This window comes from Hypanus sabinus, chromosome 7 (assembly GCF_030144855.1).
Source record: "Hypanus sabinus isolate sHypSab1 chromosome 7, sHypSab1.hap1, whole genome shotgun sequence".
NCBI classification, from domain to species: domain Eukaryota; kingdom Metazoa; phylum Chordata; class Chondrichthyes; order Myliobatiformes; family Dasyatidae; genus Hypanus; species Hypanus sabinus.
In genome coordinates this window covers 121,458,071-121,479,837 of record NC_082712.1, presented here as the reverse complement: position 1 = coordinate 121,479,837, position 21,767 = coordinate 121,458,071, and the positions used below count along the sequence as shown (strand labels likewise).

The 21,767-nt window shown below is 41.0% G+C and overlaps 1 protein-coding gene across 1 annotated transcript in view; it reads right to left on the bottom strand.

Annotated features, from left to right (window-relative positions):
• The window catches only part of b4galnt4a (beta-1,4-N-acetyl-galactosaminyl transferase 4a), an 819,684-nt gene that overhangs the window by 296,385 nt on the left and 501,532 nt on the right, over nt 1-21,767 (bottom strand). Inside the window, exons 6-7 of the mRNA XM_059975496.1 lie at nt 21,623-21,723; nt 17,962-18,029 (exon numbers count right to left, since the gene is read on the bottom strand). Coding sequence (XP_059831479.1) covers nt 17,962-18,029; nt 21,623-21,723 — 169 coding nt within the window. The remainder of the gene's footprint in view (nt 1-17,961; nt 18,030-21,622; nt 21,724-21,767) is intronic.

The window sequence follows — 21,767 nt, the reverse complement described above, 5'->3', positions numbered from 1 at the left end:
AGGACTCTGCAGAGAATGGTGCGGACAGCCCAGCGCAACTGTAGATGTGAACTTCCCATTATTCAGGACATTTACAAAGACAGGTGTATAAAAAGGGCCCAAAGGATCACTGGGGATCTGAGTCACCCCAACCACAAACTGTTTCAGCTGCTACCATTCGGGAAACAGTACAGCAGCATAAAAGCCAGGACCAACAATTCCAGCACAGCTTCTTCCACTGGGCCATCAGACTGCAGAACTCATGCTGACATAACTGTAGTGCTATGTTATATTGACTATACTTTTGTACATACTATTTATTATAAATTACTATAATTTGTACATTTAGATGGAGACATAACATAAAGATGTTTACTCCTCCTGTATGTGAAGGATGTAAGTAATAATTCAATTCAATTCATCATGTCTGGCACTATTCGCTCACTGAATAAATAGCTTTAAATAAATCTTGTGGTGCAAAGTGAAAGTTTTCTCAAATGTCAGACGCAAATCTCTACTGCAACCATGGATGGGGTGCAGCTCAACTCTCCACTGACTTGAACTAGAATCCCAGTCTCTGTTCCCACCATAATAGGTTTACAATGGATGCAATCTCACTGGCTCTCTACTTGACCTTTGATCACCTGGACAATAATATTTACTGTATGTTAGGCTGCTGTTTATAGCCTACAATTCAAAACAATCATACCCTCAGTTCTAAAGAACAAGCTGCTGACCCCGGGCCTCTGTACCTCTCCTTGCAACTGTTTCCTTGACTTCCTCACCAGCAGAATGCTTGCTCAGCCCACTGCTCTACTCTCTCCGTACCCACGAATGTATGACTAGGCACGGTTCAAACACCATCTATAAATTTGCTGACAACACAATTATTGTTGGCAGAATTGCAGATGGTAGTGAGGAAGCATGCAGGAGTGAGGTTGATCAGCTGGTTGAATGGGTTGCAGCAAGAGCTTTGCACCCAATGTCAGTAAGACAAAAGAATTGACTGTAGACTTCAGAAAAGAAAATTTGAGGGAGTCCTCGCTGAAGGATCAGAAGTGGAAAGGGTGAGCAGTTTCAGATTCTTATGTGTCAACATCTCTAAGGATCCTTGGTCCAAAAAGTTGATGCAATTACAAAGAAGACAAGAAGTGGCTATATTTCATTAGGAGTTCCAGGAGAATTGTTATGTCACCAAAGATACTTGCAAATTTCTATAGATGTACCAGGGAGAACATTCTAATTGGTTGCATCACCAACTGCAATAGAAGGCTCAATGCAGAGAATGGGAAAAAGCAGCAGAAAGATGTGAATTCAGCCCGCTCCATCAAGGGCACCTTCAAAAGATGATGATTCCAAAACGCAGCATGCATCATTGACAACTCCAATCACCCAGGACATGCCCTCTTTTCATTGTTACCATCAAGTAGGTGATACAGGAGCCTGAAGACACACACTCAATGTTTCAAGAACAGCTTCTTCCCCTACACCAACAGATTTCTCAATTTTCAATGAATCCATGAACATTACCCTCAGTTTTATCCTCCTGTTTTTGCACTTCTTATTTACTTTAATTATGCCTGATGTGTGCATATGTACTTTTGATTCTGATTCAATGTTCTGGAGTTCTGTTGTTTTAGATATAATGGAGTGGGAGGGATTAAAGGGGGACGGGTGGCATTACTGATCAGGGAAAATGTCATGGCAGTGCTCAGACAAGATAGATTTGATAGCTCCTTTATGGAGGCTGTGCAAGTTAAACTCAGGAATAAGCAAGGGATAACACATTAATGGGATTATATTTTAGACGTCCTAAAAGCAGGATTTAGTGGAGCAAATTTGCAGAGAGATTGAAGACAGATGCAAGAGAGATAAGGTTGTAATAGTAGGTGATTTTAGTTTTCCTCTTATTGGCTGGCACTCCCATACTGTAAAAGGACTGGATGGGACAGTTTGTCAAATGTACTCAGGAAAGTTTCCTTAACCTTGACACACTCAGTGACCACATTATTAGGTACACCTGTACATCTGCTTATTAATGCAAATATTTAAATCGCCAATCATGTGACAGCAACAATGCAAAAAACTATGCAGACATGGTCAAGTGGTTCAATTATTGTTCAGACTAAACATCAGAAATGTGATTTCAGTTAATGACTGTTGATGCCAGATGGGTGATTTAAGTATCTCAGAAACTGCTGATCTTTTGGGATTTTCATGCTCAATAGTTAGTACTGATCTTCCAAGAATCACTAGATTCTGGAATGTTTGTGGAGGACTGGAAAATCACAAATGCCTCTCCACTTTGTAAGAAAGGAAGAGGCAAAAGACAGGAAATTATAGGCAATTAGCCTGACCTCAGTGGTTGGTAAGACGTTGGAGTCCATTATTAAGGAAGAAGTTCAGAGTACTTGGAGGCACATGATAATATAGGCTGAAGTCAGCATGGTTTTCTTAAGGGAAAATGTTACCTGACAAATCTGTTGAAGTTCTTTGAAGACATAAGAGGACGGATATTCAACAGAGTGTCAGTGGATATTGTTTATTTTGAGTTTTAGAAGGCTTTTCATAAGGTGCCGCATATATGGTTGTTAAACAAGATAAGAACCCATGGTATTACAGGAAATATACTATCATGGATAGAGCATTGTCTGACTGGCAGGAGACAAAGGAATGGAATAAAGGAGACCTTTTCTGGTTGGCTGCCAGTGACTAGTGTTGGGACAGCTTCTTTAAATGCAATATATCAATAATTTAAATGATGGAGTAGATGGCTCTGTGGCAAAGTTTGTGGAGGTATGAAGACAGGTGAACAGGCAGTTAGTGGGGAGGAAGCAGGGAGTCGGCAGAAGGACTTAGACAGATTAGGAGAATGGGCAATGAAATGGCAGATGGAATATAGTGTAGGAAAATGTATGGCCATGCACTTGGGTAGAAGGATCAAAGGCACAGACTATTTTCTAAATGGGGAGAAATTTCAGAAATCAGAGGTACAGAGGGTCTTGGGAGTCATCATGCAGGATTGGCTAAAATTTACAAGGGGTGATTGATAAGTTTGTGGCCTAAGGTAGGAGTCAATTTTAGAAAACTTAGCACATTTATTTTTCAACATAGTCCCCTCCTACATTTACACACTTAGTCCAGCGGTTGTGAAGCATACAAATCTTGGCCCTGCAGAAGGTGTCCACAGCAGGAGTGATTGATTAGTTCGTGGCCTAAGGTAGAAGCAGATGAGTTATACAGTTCTCATTACATGAACATGCAGTTCAACTCTGAGTGATTATGCAGAAAATTTGAAGTTAATAACTCATCTTCTTCTACCTTAGGCCATGAATTTATCAATCACCCCCATGAGTTATTAACTTCAAGCTTTCTGCATAATCACTCTAAGAATTGAACTGCATGTGCATGTAATGAAAGCTGTATAACTCACCTCCTTCTACCTTAGGCCACACTGGACTAAATGTGTAAATGTAGGAGGGGACTATGTTGAAAAATAAATGTACTAGGTTTTCTAAAATTGACTCCTTCAACCTTAGGCCGCAAAAGTATCAATCACCCCTCGTAACTTGCAAGTTGAGTCAGTGGTAAGGAAGGCAAATATCATGTTTGCATTTATTTTGAGAGGAATAAAGGACTGGAATATAAAAGTGTTACGAATGTGCCACAACTCATGAAGGGTACAAAGTCGCCCCCTCCTTTTTGATAATCGCAAGCTCGCTATTAATTCGGGTCTGGGACCCAGGAAATGAGAGAGAATCCACAAGGTTTGGAATGTGTCCTGGCCTCAGCGAAACAGAACCACAGATAATGGCTATTGTCTCTTGGAGACGGAATTGTGTATTGAGTACTGTACTATTCATTGAAGCCCCTCAGGGGACGACCAGAGTGGGCTGGTTGAGGGATTGCACCATCCCAACCTGATTGACATCTGAGACCCCGTGAGTAAGGATAAAAGAGGGTCTGGGGAACAACCCCTTTGGACGCACCAGTAGAAACGCTAGAAATCCCATGACAGTGTTCAACAGCGACAGCCGGCGGGGGGCTCATGTGCGTCCTTCCCTTGCCTGGGATTAGCGGGCTCGCCACGGAAGAACGGCTTTAGCTAAAGGAGAGACCACAAGTGAACAGCCACACCAACGAGACTCTGATGGATCAAAATCATAAAAGGAAAGCCGGCAAGTTTCTCAAAATCTCTCTCCGTCTCCAACCATTGCAAACCCAGCGGTCCCCAAAGGCTGCAGCCTGCAGGAACTGAGTGACTTTTATATTTCCATCGGACAATACATTATCCCCTAGACAATGATAGAGCTTATTTCTTATTGATTATTATTATACCCGCACTTTTAGATTTAGTATTGATGACGTATGTTATCTGTATATTTGCATTGATATTATTTTTTGTGTATTTTTACTAATAAATACTGTTAAAAATAGTATCATCAGACTTCGAAGGACCTCTCTATCTTTGCTGGTAAGTGACCCAGTTACAGGGTTCGTATCAAAAGCAAGGATGTAATACGGAGGCTTTATAAGGGCATTGGTCAAACTGCACTTGGAGCATTGTGAGCAGTTTTGGGATCCTTATCTAAGAAGGATGTGCTGGCATTGGAGAGGGTCCAGAGAAGGTTTAAGAGAATGACAGAGTTAACATATGAGTAGCATTTGATAGCTCTGGGCCTGTACTCAAGGGAATTTAGAAGAATGGGGGGGGGGGGGGGTATTGAAACTTATTGAAAATGTAGCTCCTCGCTTGAGTGGAAGTGGAGAGGATGTTTCCAGTAGTGGGTGAGTCTAGAACCAGAGGACATAGGCTCAGAATAGAATGACATCCTTTTAGAACAGAGATAGGGAGGAATTTCTTAAGGCAGAGGGTGATGAATCTGTGGAATTCATTGCTACAGATGGCTGTGGAAGCCAAGTCATTAGTTATATTTAAAGCAGAATTTGTTAGGTTCATAATTAGTAAAGGTATCAAAGGTTACGAGGAGAAGGCTGGAGAATGGGGTAGAGTGGGATAATATATCAGCCACAATGGACCGGGGAAGCACACACTTGATGGGCTGAATGGACTAGTTCTGCTCCTATACCTCATGGTCTTATGGTCTAAGAGGTAAATGGCTGAAGACAAAGCAATCTGCTCGATGAGGAGAAAGGGAAGGAAGTGGGGATGGGGAACCAAGGCAGGTCATGAATGTGGAGAAAGAGAAGGAAAGGGGTGAGAGGGTAACTACAATGGGGTAAGGTGGTGGTTGGGGCTTCATTGCTCGTAAAATGCTTTATGAAGTCCTGAGACCCATGAAACATGCCACATCAATGCAAACTCTTTCCTTCTACCATCAGAAGCAATTTTTCAGTCTCTATTATTGTCCTTCAGAAGTTATTTCTAGTAAGTGCCAGTCCGCAAAAAAAAAAGATGGTAATTCACACTGATCTATTGTCGCACGGGCAATGCAACCTTGTCCAATCATGAGTCTAGTTGGCAAGAGCTACAGAACTGGATATTTCCCATTTCCTCTTGCTTTCTCCAAGTGTGGTTCACAAATAACATGATTCAGTGATATTCCAAAGAATCCATGAAAGATCATCAGATAGATACCTATAATTGGCATACAGACATTTCCTATGAAAAGGCAGTCATTAAATGTATCTGAAGAAGCTTTATCGAAGAGAACAGTACTGCAATAAAAAGCGCAATATACAAGCATCAGTTTGAAGTACAAGAAATCAAAATGCTCAATAAAGAATAAGCCCTGAAAATCAACTATGACTTGATTTTGATCTTGGCTATTACCTGCCATTGTTATAATTACACTCACAACAGATACTATAGTGGAAACAGAGAACTTTTTATAGTGAGGGATGTAAGCAATCTGAAAGCGACAGGACTCTTGGGAAGAGTTTCACATGGAAAATCAAAGAAATATCTAGGATGGAGGAGGCAAACTAGAAGTTCACTGATTTCAGTAGGCTAGTAAAGAATCCTGCCCAGAGCAGCATGTATCATACAACCTTGAAGAACAATCTACAGGTCTGCAAAAGGTACTTACAAAGAAATACGAAAATTGATGATTTTGCTGTCAGAGACAAATCCAGGTCAACGTGGGCAATTTGCAAAGACAAGAAGTGGGAATGTTGAAATTATTTATTCTGCAATGGATTGTAGATTCAGCCAGGTTGATCATGGGCACTAGCCTTTCCACCATAAAGGACATCTTAAAAGGGTAATGTCTTAAGGTGGTGGTAATAAGAGGGCATATCCTGTATGAAGGACCCTCACCATCTGGGACATGCCCCCTTCTCATTATTACCATCTGGGATGAGGTACAGGACCCTGAAGATCCACAATGAACACTTTAGGAACAGCTTCTTCCACTCCGCTAACAGATCTCTGAACTGTCCAATGAACCCATGAACGCCACCTCACCATTTTGCTCTCTTTTTGCACTTATTTTTTATATTGAAACTTATAGTAATTTTTGTATATTGTACTTTACTGCTGCCACAAAACAAATTTCACAACATACATCGGTGATAATAAACCTGACCCTGATTCGTAGGTTTGAAAATACTGTAAGAAAAGAAGTCTGTGCCGCTGACATGGTTTCAGAGTGGAAGAACCTCCAAAATACAGTGATAATACAACACTAGTGCTGAAAGGGCCAAGGAAAAAGCAAAGCTAAATGTGCTGCAATGGGAGCAAACTAATGTCAATGATCAGTGCCCATGCAAGTGGTGCATTCAAGCTCGATTTCAACATCTAGGGGAAGTCTAGATAGGTACACGGAAGATACAGATATGCAGGGTTATGGTCCCAGTGCAGGTTGATGGGAGTAGGCAGTTTATATGGTTCAGCACAGACTAGATAGGCTGAAGGGCCTGTTTCTATGTTGTACTTTTCAATGACTCTATGACTATAAGCAACATTTTGGTAGGACTGCACACAAAAAACTGCTCAGGAAACGTGTAAATTAGCATGGAAAGGCCTTTGAGGAAGCCGGGAAAAGGGAGATTGACGACAGATGCCAGATACAGAACAACATCAAAAACAGACACAATACAAAAATTGCAAGGGAAAATTGGAGGGAGAAAATGAGTTTGTGATATATATTAATGATCTGAATGAAAACATAGGTAGTCTGATCAGTACACTTGCTGATATCACAAAAATTGGTGAAATTTTGTGGATAGCGAGGAAGGTTCTCAAAGCAAAATATACATCAGTTGAAAACTTGGATAGAAAAACAGTAGATGAACTTTTCCCAGAAACGTATAAGGTAAGAATTTTGGGAGGTTGAATACAAGAGGAATATATTGAGTAAAACACTAAGCCTTAGAAACATTGATATACTGAGGGATCTTGGGATGCAAGTCCATAGCTTACTATGAGCAGGAACACAAGTAGTTGGGGCCACAAAGAAGATGAATGGTATTCTCTATCTGGAGGGGCACTGAGTATAAAATCTTGAAAATTTGGAGTATTGTGTGAATTTTCTGGTTGGCACACTATAGGAGGTACGTGGACGCTTTGGAGAGGATGCAGAACAGGGTTGTACAGATGGAATGGACTGTATTCACTATGAGGCTGAACAAACTTAGATAATTTTCTCTAGAGCATCAAAGCTGAGCAGTAACAAGATAAAACCAAATAAGATTACGAGAGGTGTAGATCAGCTAGATTGTTGGAGTCTGTTTTCCAGGACAGAAATGTAAAATAAAGAGTATAGGTTTACATTGAAAGGGGAAAGTTAAAGGAGGTGTGGAGATGGTAGATGCTTTGAACAGGCTGTCAGGGTGACACGTGAGCGGTGTTTAAGAGATAAATAAATAGACAAATGAATATACAGGGAATGAAGGGTTATGGATCATGTACTGACTGAAGAGATTTATTTTAACTTGGCATTATGGTTGGCACAGACATTCTGAACCAAAGTTCCTATGCTGTACTGCTCTATGTTCAATGCAGTTCTGACCACAATATAAGAATATAAGAAATAGGAGCAGGAGTAGGCCATCTGGCCCATCAAGCCTGGTCTGCCATTCAATAAGGTTCTGGCTGATTGGCCGAGGATTCATCTCCACCTACCTGCTTTTTCCCCTTAACCCTTAATTCTCCTACAATGCAAAAATCTATCCAACCTTATACTTAGTGAGGTAGTCTCCACTGCTTCATTGGGCAGAGAATTCCACAGGTTCACCACTCTCTGGGAAAATCAGTTCCTCCTCATCTACGTCCTAAATTTGCTCCCCCGAACCTTGAGGCTATGTACCCTAGTTCTAGTCCCACCTATCAGTGGAAACAACTTTTCTGCCTCTATCTTATGAATCCCCTTAATAATTTTATGTTTCTGTAAGATCTCCTCTCATTCTTCTGAATTCCAGCGAGTACAGTCCCAGGTGACTCAATCTCTCCTCATAGTCTAACCCCCTCAACTCTCGAGTCAACCTGGTGAGCCTCCTCTACACCGCCTCCAAAGCCAGTATATCCTTCCTCAAGTGAGAAGACCAGAACTGCACACAGTACTCCAGGTGCAGCCTCACCAGTACCTTGTACAGTTGTGGCATGACCTCCCTGCTCTTAAATTTAATCCCTCCAGCAATGGCCAACATTCCATTTGCCTTCTTGATAGCCTGATGCATCTGCAAATCAACCTTTTGTGATTCATGCACAGCACTCCCAAGTCTTTCTACACTGCAGCATGCTGCAATTTTTTTACCATTTAAATAATAATCTGCTCTTTCATTTTTCTTTCCAAAGTGGATGACTTTGCATTTACCAACATTGTCCTCCATCTGCCAGACCCTTGCCCACTCACTTAACCTATCTATATCTCTCTGCAGACTCTTTGTATCTTCTTTGCTTTTTCGCTCAATTTAAATAATCAGCAAACTTAGATGCACTACACTCAGTCCCTTTTTCCAGATTGTTAATGTATACCATGAACATTTGTGGGCCCAACATCGACCCCTGCACCACACCGCTCACCAATGATTTCCAACGACAGGTACACCCATGTATCCTAACTCTCTGTTTCTATTAGTTAATCAATCCTCTCTTCATGCTAATATATCACCCCCAACTCTATGCATCCTTATTTTATGGATAAATCTTTAATGCAGCACCTTATCAAATGCCCTCAGGAAATCCAAGTAAATAATGTCTGTTCCCTTCTATCCACTGTACTCGTTATCTCCTCAAAGAGCTCCAGTAACTTTATCAAACAGGACCTGCCTTTGCTGAATCCATGCTGCATCTGCCTGATGGATCCATTTCTTTCCAGATCCCTCACTATTTCATCTTTAATGATAGCTTCAAGCATTTTCCCAACTAAAGATGTTAAACTAACTGGTCTGCAGTTACCTGCCTTTTGCCTACATCCTTTTTTGAACAGTAGTGTGACATTCGCCGTCTTCCAATCTGCCAGGACCTGCCAGAATCCAGAGAATTTTAACAAATTATCACCAAAGCCTGTACTATAACTTCTGCCATTTCTTTCAGTACCCTGGAATGCATACCATCAGGACCAGGGCATTTATCTATCTTTAGACCCACAAGTTTGCTCAGCACTACCTTTTTAGCGATAACTATTGTACCGAGGTCCTCATCTCCCATTGCATCCATAACATCTCTCTTTGGTATGTTAGACATACAATATTTGATTGCAAAAGAGGTGCCGGACCTCAAGAATGCAAATATTACATCCTAGTTCAAGGAAGGGGAGAAAGATAAACTCGATGAATCTGTACAATGTCAGATGTTCAAAAACTGTTGGAGATTAATGACAGCATTAATTCTCTCTTAGAGTAACAGGGGTTAGTAAGGGCCAGCCAGCCAGATATATGAAAGGAAAATTGTGTCTGACAAACTTAATTGAGTTCTTTGACAAGGTAACAGAAAAGACTGATTAAAGTGAGCCAGTGCATGTTGTATGGATGAACTTTCATAAAGCATCTGAAAAAATATTATACCAGACAATCAGAATTTAGAATAAAATATTGTCAAGGGGTTGATGGTCTACTGTTTCTTAGTCATTCTGACACACCCATCATTTTGCAGTGGAATTCCTATGTATGTCATTTTGCTAAGTATAAGAAACTCTTATTCTGCCTCATTTTCATTCTGATTTTCTAAGCTACAATATGCATAAGCTGAAAGAGATAATTATTTCAAAGATACATTATCTGTTTCAGCTTATATATATTGTATCTATACTGTGTACTGTATTCAAAATAAGCATTTCAAATCACCTAAGCTGCACTCAATAACAAGGTAGGCATTGCATGCATTCACTACCATAAATAAAGATACAGTGCAAAACAACTAAATGGAAATGTACCTACCTCTCACAATAAGATCCTTCATTAAGGAATCTGCAATACATCAAAGGAGCTAGCTTTTTTGTAAACATGTCATTTGGTGCTCAGAATCCCTGAATATAATCTCTACATGTCTGTTCCTTAAACAGCTATTCTGGTCTCCAGCACTTTACAATTACTCAAAACAAAACAGAATTCAATTTGGCAGCAGCAATTTGCCAATTAAGGAATGGGAAATGTTAAATGCTGTGCATCTTGAAGACACTTTTAGATGCACATTACCAATTGACTGGAGGCAATATACAAACAGGGCTCACTGGCAGGTGATAGACAATGATGAAAGAGCAGAGCCTCAAAAACACAAAGATCATCAGCAGTTCTTCTAATCTGACAATTTTCTTGATCACTAGAGCTCAGATAGCTGGGAGAACAAATTCAGAAAATGGTAAATTTCCAAAATATGAAATAAAAGCAACACTTTTTGAGCAAGTGGATCAATCAGTGTTCTCAAGTAGAACAGGTAAACAGTTCAGCTTGTATGGGAGGTAGAGGAAAAGAGTATTTGTAAAACTCAAATTGCCTTTTTCTTTCAGACACTAATGCCCTGTACGCCAATTCCAGGAATTTTAGCTTTTAGTTATGATTATGTTGTCTGATCGAGTACCTGGAACTTACATACACAATATTAATACTTACTTACTGCTACTAACTCAGGTTTAGACTATTATTTACCGTAGCTGGTCTTCACAATTCATAATCTGTTTATTTTGGGAACTGTTACTGCGTGACAGCTATTGAGGCATCTCACCCTGATCTTCTTGGGCAAGTCAATGACTTTAAAGCAGATGGCAACTTCTGACTGCAGCAATGAGAGGTTAAAGATGTCTTTGAACACTCCAGCCGGTCGGATTTCACATATTTTCAGTACTTTGCCAAGTATACCATCTAAAGAGCAAACTTGCAGTACTAAAGCTGGGATGTTGTCTGGTTCCTGAGCCTTTGCTGAGTTCTCTTCCCTCAACTATTTCTCAGAATCAGGTAAGTGAATGAACTTGGCTGAGGACCAGCTTTGTGATAGTGAGGGTCTCAGGAGGATGTTCAGGTGGATCTGGCCTGCAATCTTGAGCACTTCAGCACTCAGCAAACAAGTCCAACAAGTCCTCTGGACGTGATGACCTGCATCATAGGATCTTACCAGAAGTGGCAGGTAATCAGTTGGCTGTTATCTACCAAAATTCCATGGATTCTGGAGAAAACAGGAAATGTCAAAACGGGAGTAAGAGTAGGCTACCTAGTCACTCAAGCATGCCTTTCCATTCAAATTGTATCTGACTAATCTACTTTAGGCTTCACATTCTGTTTCAGACTCCTGAACTCTCCAAGTCAGTGGTTTTCAATGTGAGCCATATGGCCCATGGGCCATGCTGGATTTTGTAGGGGCCATAAGTAGTAAACAAGAAACTGGGGGCCACGAGAGTATCTGAATAGGCTATGATCAGTTTACTGTCTTAATGGAATATTACTAAAATATATAAATAAAAAGAAATGAATATATGTAATTTAATTGGGACCCTGAATTAAATGAATGGGAAAATATGCTAGATGATGCAAGTGAGGCAGGAAAACAGGTGTGTGTGTGTGTGTGTGTGTGTGTGTGTGTGTGTGTGTGTGTGTGTGTGTGTGTGTGTGTGTGTGTGTGTGTGTGTGTGTGTGTGTGTGTGTGTGTGTGTGTGTGTGTGTGTGTGTGTGTGTGTGTGTGTGTGTGTGTGACATCAATCTTTCTCTCTGCTCCTTTCTGACCATGCACAAATCATGGGTCACACCCTGCAGCACGCAGAGCCCTGGCTGAGCCCCACTCCATATTCCACCCCCAAATCACAAACTGCAGATTGGGTGGTGCTGCCTGCAGCTGGAGGCTGGTTCTCTTTGCTGTCCACTGACCCCTGCGAGTTATAACACTTAGAAACGAAGGCTGCAGTTACTGCAAAGGTATCAGTTGCCAGAAACGGCTAAACTGCAGAGAGGCGAGAATGCATGAAGTCTACCGATACATCACTATCTTCCATTATGTCCGTGATACTTAACATATTTTGAAAGGAAGTTCAATTCACTTTTCTTGATAGTATTGTAGCATTTCTAAGTGATAAGCAGCTTGGAGAACAAATTGCTGCTGCAAAGTCTGACATATTTTACTTGTCAGATATATTTGAAAAGCTGAATTTATTAAACAGATAGTTACAAGGAAAAAACTGCAATCTCATCATGAAAAGAGACTATTACCACTTACCCTTGGAAAACTCAAACTTTTCACCAGCAATATTGGATGCTGTGAGTTTATGCAATTTCCTTCACTGGCCACTCTTACAAAAGAATTGCAAGATGATAATCTGATTGTGTATCTTTATCATTTGAAGCAACTGCACACTGATAGGGAATTTTGGTTCAGAGACCTGCTAGAGATGCATATTTCAGAATGGGTGGTGGATCTGTTTGGGGTGAACGTGAATGATGTTGAGATCCCATTGCAAGAATGCCTTATTGAGCTCCAGAATGATACAACAGCTCAAGCAAAATTCAAACGAACCCGAACCAAGCAAGATTTCTGGACAAATGCGATCTTGAGCACTAGTGGTATTCAAAGAAAGTTTCCACAGCTCTGGGAGAAAGCAAAGTTTGTCTTTAACTGGATTTCCCACCTCTTGTCTAGTCGAATGTGGTTTTAGTCATGCTCTTCACCTGCTATGAAAAACTCATAATTGTCTTGATGCAGTGACAAGAGGTGACCTTTGATTATCTTTAACCAAGTTGCAACCAGATATTCAAAAACTTGGTAGTTTGCATCAGTCTCAAGGTATCACTAAATAGCCTAAGTAACAATATTAAGCACTTTTTCATTGCTAGTTGGAAGAATATTACATATATTATAAATAAAGCATCCTATTCAGAGCCTTGAAATAAGTTTTACTTTTCATAATTACCTGTAACATTATATTTAGCATATAATAATACTTATAACCTGTTAAAAGCATAAATATTGATTGTATATTAGAATAATTAGTACAGTTAACCAATGAACTTGAGCAACTAATGGAGAGTTATGAAGGGTGAGGGCCACAGAGGTAAATGAAAGCCACCATCGGGCCAAGAGCAGAAAAAGTTTGAGAACCACTGCTCTGAATAACTCCAATGATTTAGCTTGCACAGATCTCCAGGGGAAAGAACTCCAAAGATTAACCTCCTTTTGAGTGAGGGGATTTCTGCTCACCTCAGGTATAAATGACAGCCTCCTTACCTTTTAATAACATGCCTTCTTTTCAGATTCCCTCAGGATTGGACACATCTATTTGGTCATGTGGCCTGAGGATCTTACATATTTTGATAACGTTACCTCATCACCATATAACAATATATTTCTGTTCCCATCCTCATCACATTCTACAGGGGTTGTATTGAGAGCATACTGAGCAGCTGCATCACTGTCTGGTTCAGAAATTGCACCATCTCAGATCGCAAGACCCTGCAGCGGATAGTGAGGTCAGCTGAGAAGATCATTGGGGTCTCTCTTCCTGCCATCACAGACATTTACACAACACGCTGCATCCACAAAGGAAACAACATTATGAAGGATCCCATGCACCCCTCATACAATCTCTTCTCCCTCCTGCCATCTGGGAAAAGGCTCCGAAGCATTCGGGCTCTCACGACCAGACTATGTAACAGTTTCTTCCCTAAGCTATCAGAATCCTCAATACCCAAAGCCTGACAGCTTGCCCTATTGTCCTGTTTATTACTTATTGCAATGCCTGCACTGTATTTGTGCATTTTAGTCTAGTGTAGCTTTCTCTGTGTTGTTTTTTTTCACGTAGTTCAGTCAAAAAGTTCAGAAAAAAAGTTTTTCTGTCTGTCCCTCATTTATCAGTAAGAATACTGCTGACATTGGAACAGTGTTTGCATCATTTTCCCCACCACTGATTCTTAAGACCGTAAGACAGTAAGACATTGGAGCAGAATTAGGCCATTCAGCCCATCAAGTCTGCTCTGCCATTCCATTATGGCTGATCCCAAATCCTACTCAACCCCATACATTTGCCCTGCCACTATATCCCTCGATGCCCTGACTGATCAGGAAATTTTCAATTTCTGTTTTAAATATAACCAGGGAGTTGGCCTGCACCACAGTATGTGGCAGAACATTGCACAAGTTCACTACCCTGTGTTCTCAAAGGTCACCCCTCAATTTTGAGGCTGTGCCCTCTAGTTCAGATATCCTCACCATAAGAAACATCCTCTCCACACCCACCCTACCTAGTCCTTTCAACATTCCGTAGGTTTCAATGAAATTCTCCTGTATTCTTCTAATTTCCAGTGAATACAGGCCCAAAGCTGCAAAACGCTCTTTATATATTAACCCCTTAATTCCAGAATCATCCTCGTGAACCTCTTGTGGACTCTCACCAATGCCAACACATCCTTTCTGAGATATGGGACCCAAAACTGTTGACAATACTCCAAGAGTCGCCTGACTAGTGTCTTATAAAGCCTCAGCATTATCTCCTTGCTTTTATATTCTATTCCCCTTGAAATAAATACCAGATTGCATTTTGCCTTCTTTACCACAGATTCAACATGTAAATTAACCTTCTGGGAGTCTTGCACGAGGAGTCCTAAGTCCCTTTGTACCTCTGATGTTTGAACCTTCTCCCCATTTAGATAATAGTCCACACTATTGTTCCTTTTACCAAAACGCATTATCATCCATTTTCCAACACTATATTCCTTCTGCCACATTTTTGCCCATTCTTCCAATTTGTCTAGGTCCTGTTGCACTTGCATTGTTTCCTCAGCGCTACTGCCCCTCTGTAATATCCACAAACTTTATGACAAAGCCATCAATTCCATTATCCTAAACATTGACAAACAATGTGAGAAGTCCCAATACTGACCCCTGAGGAACACCACTAGTCATTGGCAGCCAAAAAAGACCCCCTTTATTCCCATGCACTGCCTCCTGCATTCCTCTATCCATGCCAGTATCTTTCCTGTGACACCATAGAACTTTATCTTGATAAGCAACCTTATCAAATGCCTTCTGAAAATCCAAGTAAATGACATCTACTACTTCTCCTTTGTCTACCTTGCTTGATACTTCCTCGAAGAACTCTAACAGATTTGTCACGCTAGATTTCCCTTCACAGAAACCATGCTGACTTGACTTATTTTATCATAAGTCTCCAAGTACCTCGAAATCTTATGCTTAATGACTCCAACCACTGAGGTTAGGCTAACTGGCCTATAATTTCCTTTCTTTTCCGTTCCTCCCTTCTTAAAGAGTGGAGTGACATTTCCATTCCTCCGGGACCATGCCAGAATCAAGTGATTCTTGAAAGATAATGGTCAATGCATCCATTAACGCTTCAGCAACCTCTCTCAGGATTCTGGGATGTAGTCCATCTGGTCCAGGTGGCTTATCCACCTTAAGACCTTTGAGCTTACCTAGCACGTTTTCCTTTGTAATAACAAAGGTGGTGGTGTCTTCCACAGGGAAGACAGATGCAAAGTACACATTAAATTTATCTGCCTTTTCTTTGTCCCCCATTACTACCTCACCAGCATTATTTTCCAGTGGTCCAATATCAACTCTCACCTCCCTTTTACTCTTTATATAACAGTAAAACTTTTAGTATCCTGCTTTATATTATTGGCTAGTTTGCCCTCATATTTCATCCTTTCCCTTTTTAAAGCTTTTTTAGTTGCCTTTTGTTGGATTTTAAAAGCTTCCCAATCATCCAACTTCCCACTCACTTTTTTTTTTACCTTATTTGTCCTTTTATGGGGTCCTTAACTTTCCTTGACAGCCACAGTTGCCAGGCCCCGCCATTTGAGAACTTCTTCTGTGGACAGATCTATCATGCGCCTTGTGAACTATTTCCAGGAACTCCAGCCACCTCTGCTCTGCTGTCATCCCGGCCAGTATCCTCCTCCAATCCACCAGGGCAAGCTCCTCTCTCATGCCTCTGTAATTCCACCGCGATACTGATACATGTGGCTTATGCTTCCCTTGGCACAATGCGGCTCAAAAAGTTTCAGGATATTTCACAACCTCAGTTGTTGTTTTACTGAAAATATGACTATAGTTTATATTTGGAATCAAAGTAGCTCCCTTTTCAAAGGTAGAATATAAGAAGCAGATAAGTTAACAATATACAGTATATTGAAGCATACAGTGATATTGTGTGCTCATCTGGTTGACACTGGCTAAAAAAGATACAACAGAAGATCCACTCCAGGGTTGTTACACCATCTGGAAAGGTGTGTGTGGAAATGGATTGATTTGCAAAGCAAACTTTTGCATCATTTCTTTCTGTTTTTCCATCACATCGATCCATAACAGCAGCTTTGCACCTGGGTGGTAAGTTGGATACTTCCCAGCATCTTTACTGAGCTGCTCTTGACAAAACTCTGTAGGTGACAGTATCAGTGACAGCCACACACCAAAATAAATGAACAAAACATAGAAGATGTTTCTCTAATGCATCTTTGCTTCTTCCTTTATTTGTGCAGCCACTGTAGGCAATTCATAACAGCACAATTCATACAGTGGGTGACTCAGATAAATTAGCTCAAGAAATAATATATAATCAACATTGCCAATAGTTGTCACCACTCTAATTCACAATTATTGCAACAAATAAGAAAAGTTCAAATCTGTATGCTTTCTTAATTCTTGAACCTAACTCAAAAGTTGTGAAAACATGATTGCTAATGATAGGGGCCAGCAGCATATACTTCAAACGTTAGTACCTGTAAGCCACATGACTGAGACTAAAGTAGGCTTTCAGTTTGAAGTCATATGGTTTGCTTTACTCTGATGCCATTGGTCTAGTTCAGGGGTCGGCAACGTTTACCACTGAAAGAGCCAATATGGACCCATTTCCCACAGAAAAGAAAACACTGGGAGCCACAAAACCCGTTTGACATTTAAAATGAAATAACACTGCATACAACGGTTTTTTTTGCCTTTATGCTATGTATAAACAAACTGTAATGAGTTGCATTTATGAAATTGATGAACTCCTGCAGAGTAAACAAAATTACATTTCTGCATGCAACAAAAACATTTTGAACTCCGATAAAAAGACGTTGGGTTGAAGGTTACTCCATAGGTAGCCTACCTTGGATCAAAGAATTAAAAGAAAGCGCGCACTGGCGGGTGTCAGGCATTGGCAGTGGTGATGTATATTAATAGCGATAAAAAAACACGTTGTAGCGGTGTAGCGCTACACGCAGCGCTAAAATAAAGACACTGCAGTCAAAGGTAACTTTATTCGATCTAAACAGCCTTGATTTAAAGCCTCCCTCAACCCGTCCCCGTGGGCGCGGATGCTCCAAAAGACACGTACTCACAAACCTCCGTAGGCTATCTCCCTTAGCCGGAACGGTGGCTAATTGTGAGCTGGTTCGGATGTGCCAGGAAATGGGGTCTCCACAACGTTTTTAGATTGTACAAGATCACCATAATCTTCAAATTTTGAATTACATTTCAAAAACTAACAAACTATGGGGAGCCGCAGCACAGAGATCAAAGAGTCGCATGCGGCTCCGGAGCCGCGGGTTGCCGACCCTTGGTCTAGTTGTTGTGAATTCTGAATGAAATAATGTACTTACTGGACTGGATTGGAAACTTGAGATCTGAACTTAGTAAACTCGCCTGGAGCAGCCCACTCTGTACCCAGCTGAAAAGCAATGATAGGAAGATACTTCTTAGTCACTTGAGCAATTCAGACCACCTAAATAAATTAAACTTAAATGATTAGGAAAACAGATGCTTTATAGATATTACTTTAGTTACTGAAGACTAAAATAAGACCTCTCTACACAGCTCCAAGTCAACAGCTGGAAATATTTCATCTTTTTCTTAGACAGACCCTCAAAATTGAGGATGACCTCCCTCAGCCCAAGTTTTGTAGGGATTCTGAGACGAACGATAGGGCCAATGTGGGAATTGCCGGAGAGGGCAGCAGGTCACTGAAGGTGCTGGTGCATGGCTGGTCTCTGGGTAGTTCCAGTGAATTTGGATGATTTTGCTGAGATGACACTGAAGTTATCTTTCTAGTACCTTGCCGTGCCTGCTGTAGGTAGTCTAGGTCTAAAAAAAAATCTAACAGAGCAGCGTTCATTGTTGCCTAGCAAACTCTGAGTTTTGTATCATCAAGATTCCCCACCATCCAGCTCATGACCTCTTCTTACTGCTAAGCATTGGGCAGAAGGTACAGAAGCCTGAAGTCCCACACTGCCACTTTCAGGAATAGCTACTTTCCTACCTCAGCAACAGAACATTATGGATCATTTCTTGCACCATTGTGCACTGTACTCTTGATGACTTAGTGCACCATTATTAAATCTTCATTGTTTCGTGTATGTATAATTTATACATTGTGTGTTGTCTGAACCTAAGTGCCTGTCATACTGCTGTAAGCAAGTTTTTCATTGCACCTGAACCTCAACACACTTGACAACAAACTTGGCCTGTCTGAAATTCACCCCCTCCTTTTGTCTCTTTTTTAGCAGTCTCTCTGGACTAAGACATGATATGCTTTCATTTTAGTTCTGAATAATAGGATTTGCAAGTGCATGAATTATTTTTAACATAGGATGGCTGCAGCACAATGCAACATCTTGATGTAATGGCTACAAGGTTCAAGACCTGGAAAGGAAGCTCTTCTCTTTGCAGGACACAATCATTGCATTGAAGCCATTACACTGCTCTGCTTAGCAATGTTAATTAAGAGTAATTGTCAGTTTACAAAATAGTAGACAACTATAGTGGATTCCAGTTAACTGGAACTCATCAGGACCAATATATTTTGGGCCAATAAAATGGTTGCCCCGATTAGCCAAAGTTTCATGGAAATAATTAAAAAGGTATAAAAGACACAAGCTACTTTTTAATTCAATAGTAAATTATGTATTTAAATGAAACACAGAACTGCCACAGTACTATAAAACTGCATTAGTTCCTAATAGTTATCAACAGAGGAAATCCTTCAGTGTATTCTGTGTTCTTTTGATTGATTGACTGTAAATGAAGAAAATGAGCACAGCCACATAATACTGATAATGCCTTGCTGCATGAAGTAGTGTCAAAGATCATTACTTTTTACTTCAACGGCCAGCATCCCAAATGAATAACATAACACAAGCACACATAACTGACGCTATTTAAATAACTGTACACTCCAAACACAGTATATTTCATGGTAAACAATATTTAGTGCGACCAAGGTAGCATGCACACCCTCAAATCCTTTTGCACCCTGAATCTGGAGTACATTATGCTGCTATGTCGACCTTTCTAGCTGCCTAGAGAATTCACATCTGTTATTATTACAGCTGTATACATTTCACCACAGGCTGATACCAACCTGGCTCTTAAAGAACTTTGCGAAACTATCAACATCCATGAAACTGCACACCCAGAGGCTGCTTTCATCATTGCTGGAAACTTTAATCAAGTGTTGCTGACCAGAGTTTACCCGAAGTTCTCCCAACACATCAAAGTGAGCACACGGGGAGGAAGCATACTCAACCACTGCTACTCTCCCTTCCGCAATGGCTACACAGCCCTACTCCGCCCTCCGTTTGGAAAGTCTGACCGTTACTCCAACTTGCTCTTACCTGCCTACGGGCAGAAATTGAAGTAGGAAGCGGCCATAGTAAAACTATCCACTGCTAGTCCAATCAATCAGACTCAATGTTACAAGAATACCTGGGAGGTATTACGAGCTGAGCACTCTCCGAATACACAGAGGTGGTCACAAGCTTCATTTGGAAGTGCATTAAAGACATTGTTCCCCAAAAATCAGTCCAGGTCTACTCAAACCAGAAGCCTTGGCGTGTTGCTCTCAGAGCAAGGGATAAAGCCTTTGCCTCCAGAGATCAACAGGAACTCAAGAGAAGCCACTGTGATTTACGGAGAGCCATCAAGGTGGCAAAATGGCAACACAGGCACAAAATGTAGTTGCAACTCTGTGACAATGACACACACAGCGTACGACAAAGACTGCACACTGTCGCGGACTTCAAAAGGAAACCAACCACTACAGCCAACATTGCTACCTCGCTCCCAGACGAGCCAAAAGTTTTTTTTACGCCCAATTCAAGGTTGATAGGACTGAACCCCCAAGGAGAGCTGCCACCGAGACCTGCTCCTTGGTCGTCTCTGAGGCTGAGATACATACAATATTCCAATGTGTCAGCAGCCGCTAGGCAGCAAGGCCCGAGAGCATCCTAGTGCGCATCCTTAAAGTGCATGCTGAACAATGTGTTATTGAACATTTTTAATCTCTACCTCTCCCAGTGTGTAGTGCCCTCCTGTTTCAAATCATCCATCACTGTCCCTGTATCTAACAAAACCAAGGTAGCATGCCTAAACGATCAGCGCCTTATCACACTCACCAGAATTATAAGCAAATGCTTTGAGAGGCTGGTTAAAGACTACATCTGCAGCATGCTGCCACCCACACTGGACCCCCTACAATTCATCTACTGATGGAACCAGTCTACCAATTACGTCACAGCCACAGAACTAACCATCATCCTCACTCACCTGGAGAAGAGGGATGCATGTGTTAGAATGCTGCTCTTGGACTACAGTTCTGCGTTCAACACCATCATTCCCTCCAGACTTGACAGGAAGTTGTCAAGTCTGGACAGGACTTGGCCTGCACCCCACCTTGTACAGCTGGATCCTGGACTTCCTATTCCTGCTGCTATAATAACTCAGCTCCTTCTACCTTAGGCCACAAACTTATCAATCACCCGGATGAGTTATTAACTTCAAACTTTCTGCATCATCACTCAAAGAGTTGGACTGCATATGCATGGAAGGAGAGCTCTATAACTCATTTCCTTCTACCTTAGGCCATGAACTTATCAATCACCCCTGCTGTGGACACTTTCTGGAGGTCCAAGATCCATATGCTCCACGACCGCTGGACTAAGTGTGTAAATGTAGGAGGGGACTAAGTTGAAAAATAAATGTGCTAGGTTTTCTAAAATTGACTCCTTTTGCCTTAGGCCACAAACTTATTAATAACCCCTCATACATTACAGGATAAAGCACAGACATCATCATCAAACTCTTCATTGTAGGAGCCTGATAGTATGTTTTCATTTTTATGCTCCTTCATAGAAGATGGATACTTGGAGAGCTACCATATAACTGGAAAAAAAATTCAGGCATCCTCAAGGACACTTTAAGGCAGTGATTGAACTGCATACAATGGCTTCTGGACGAGATAAGTGAGAATGAAATGACATTCTTTACCTTGCCCACATGTATCAGCAGCCTGGCATTTGCAGGACTCTCATCAGAACTGAGCCAAAACTCGGAATTATCATCGGATGCGATTGCAAACTGGAAATCACCTGAGAAAATAAAAATGTAAAATAATTGATCAAGTTGGAGATTT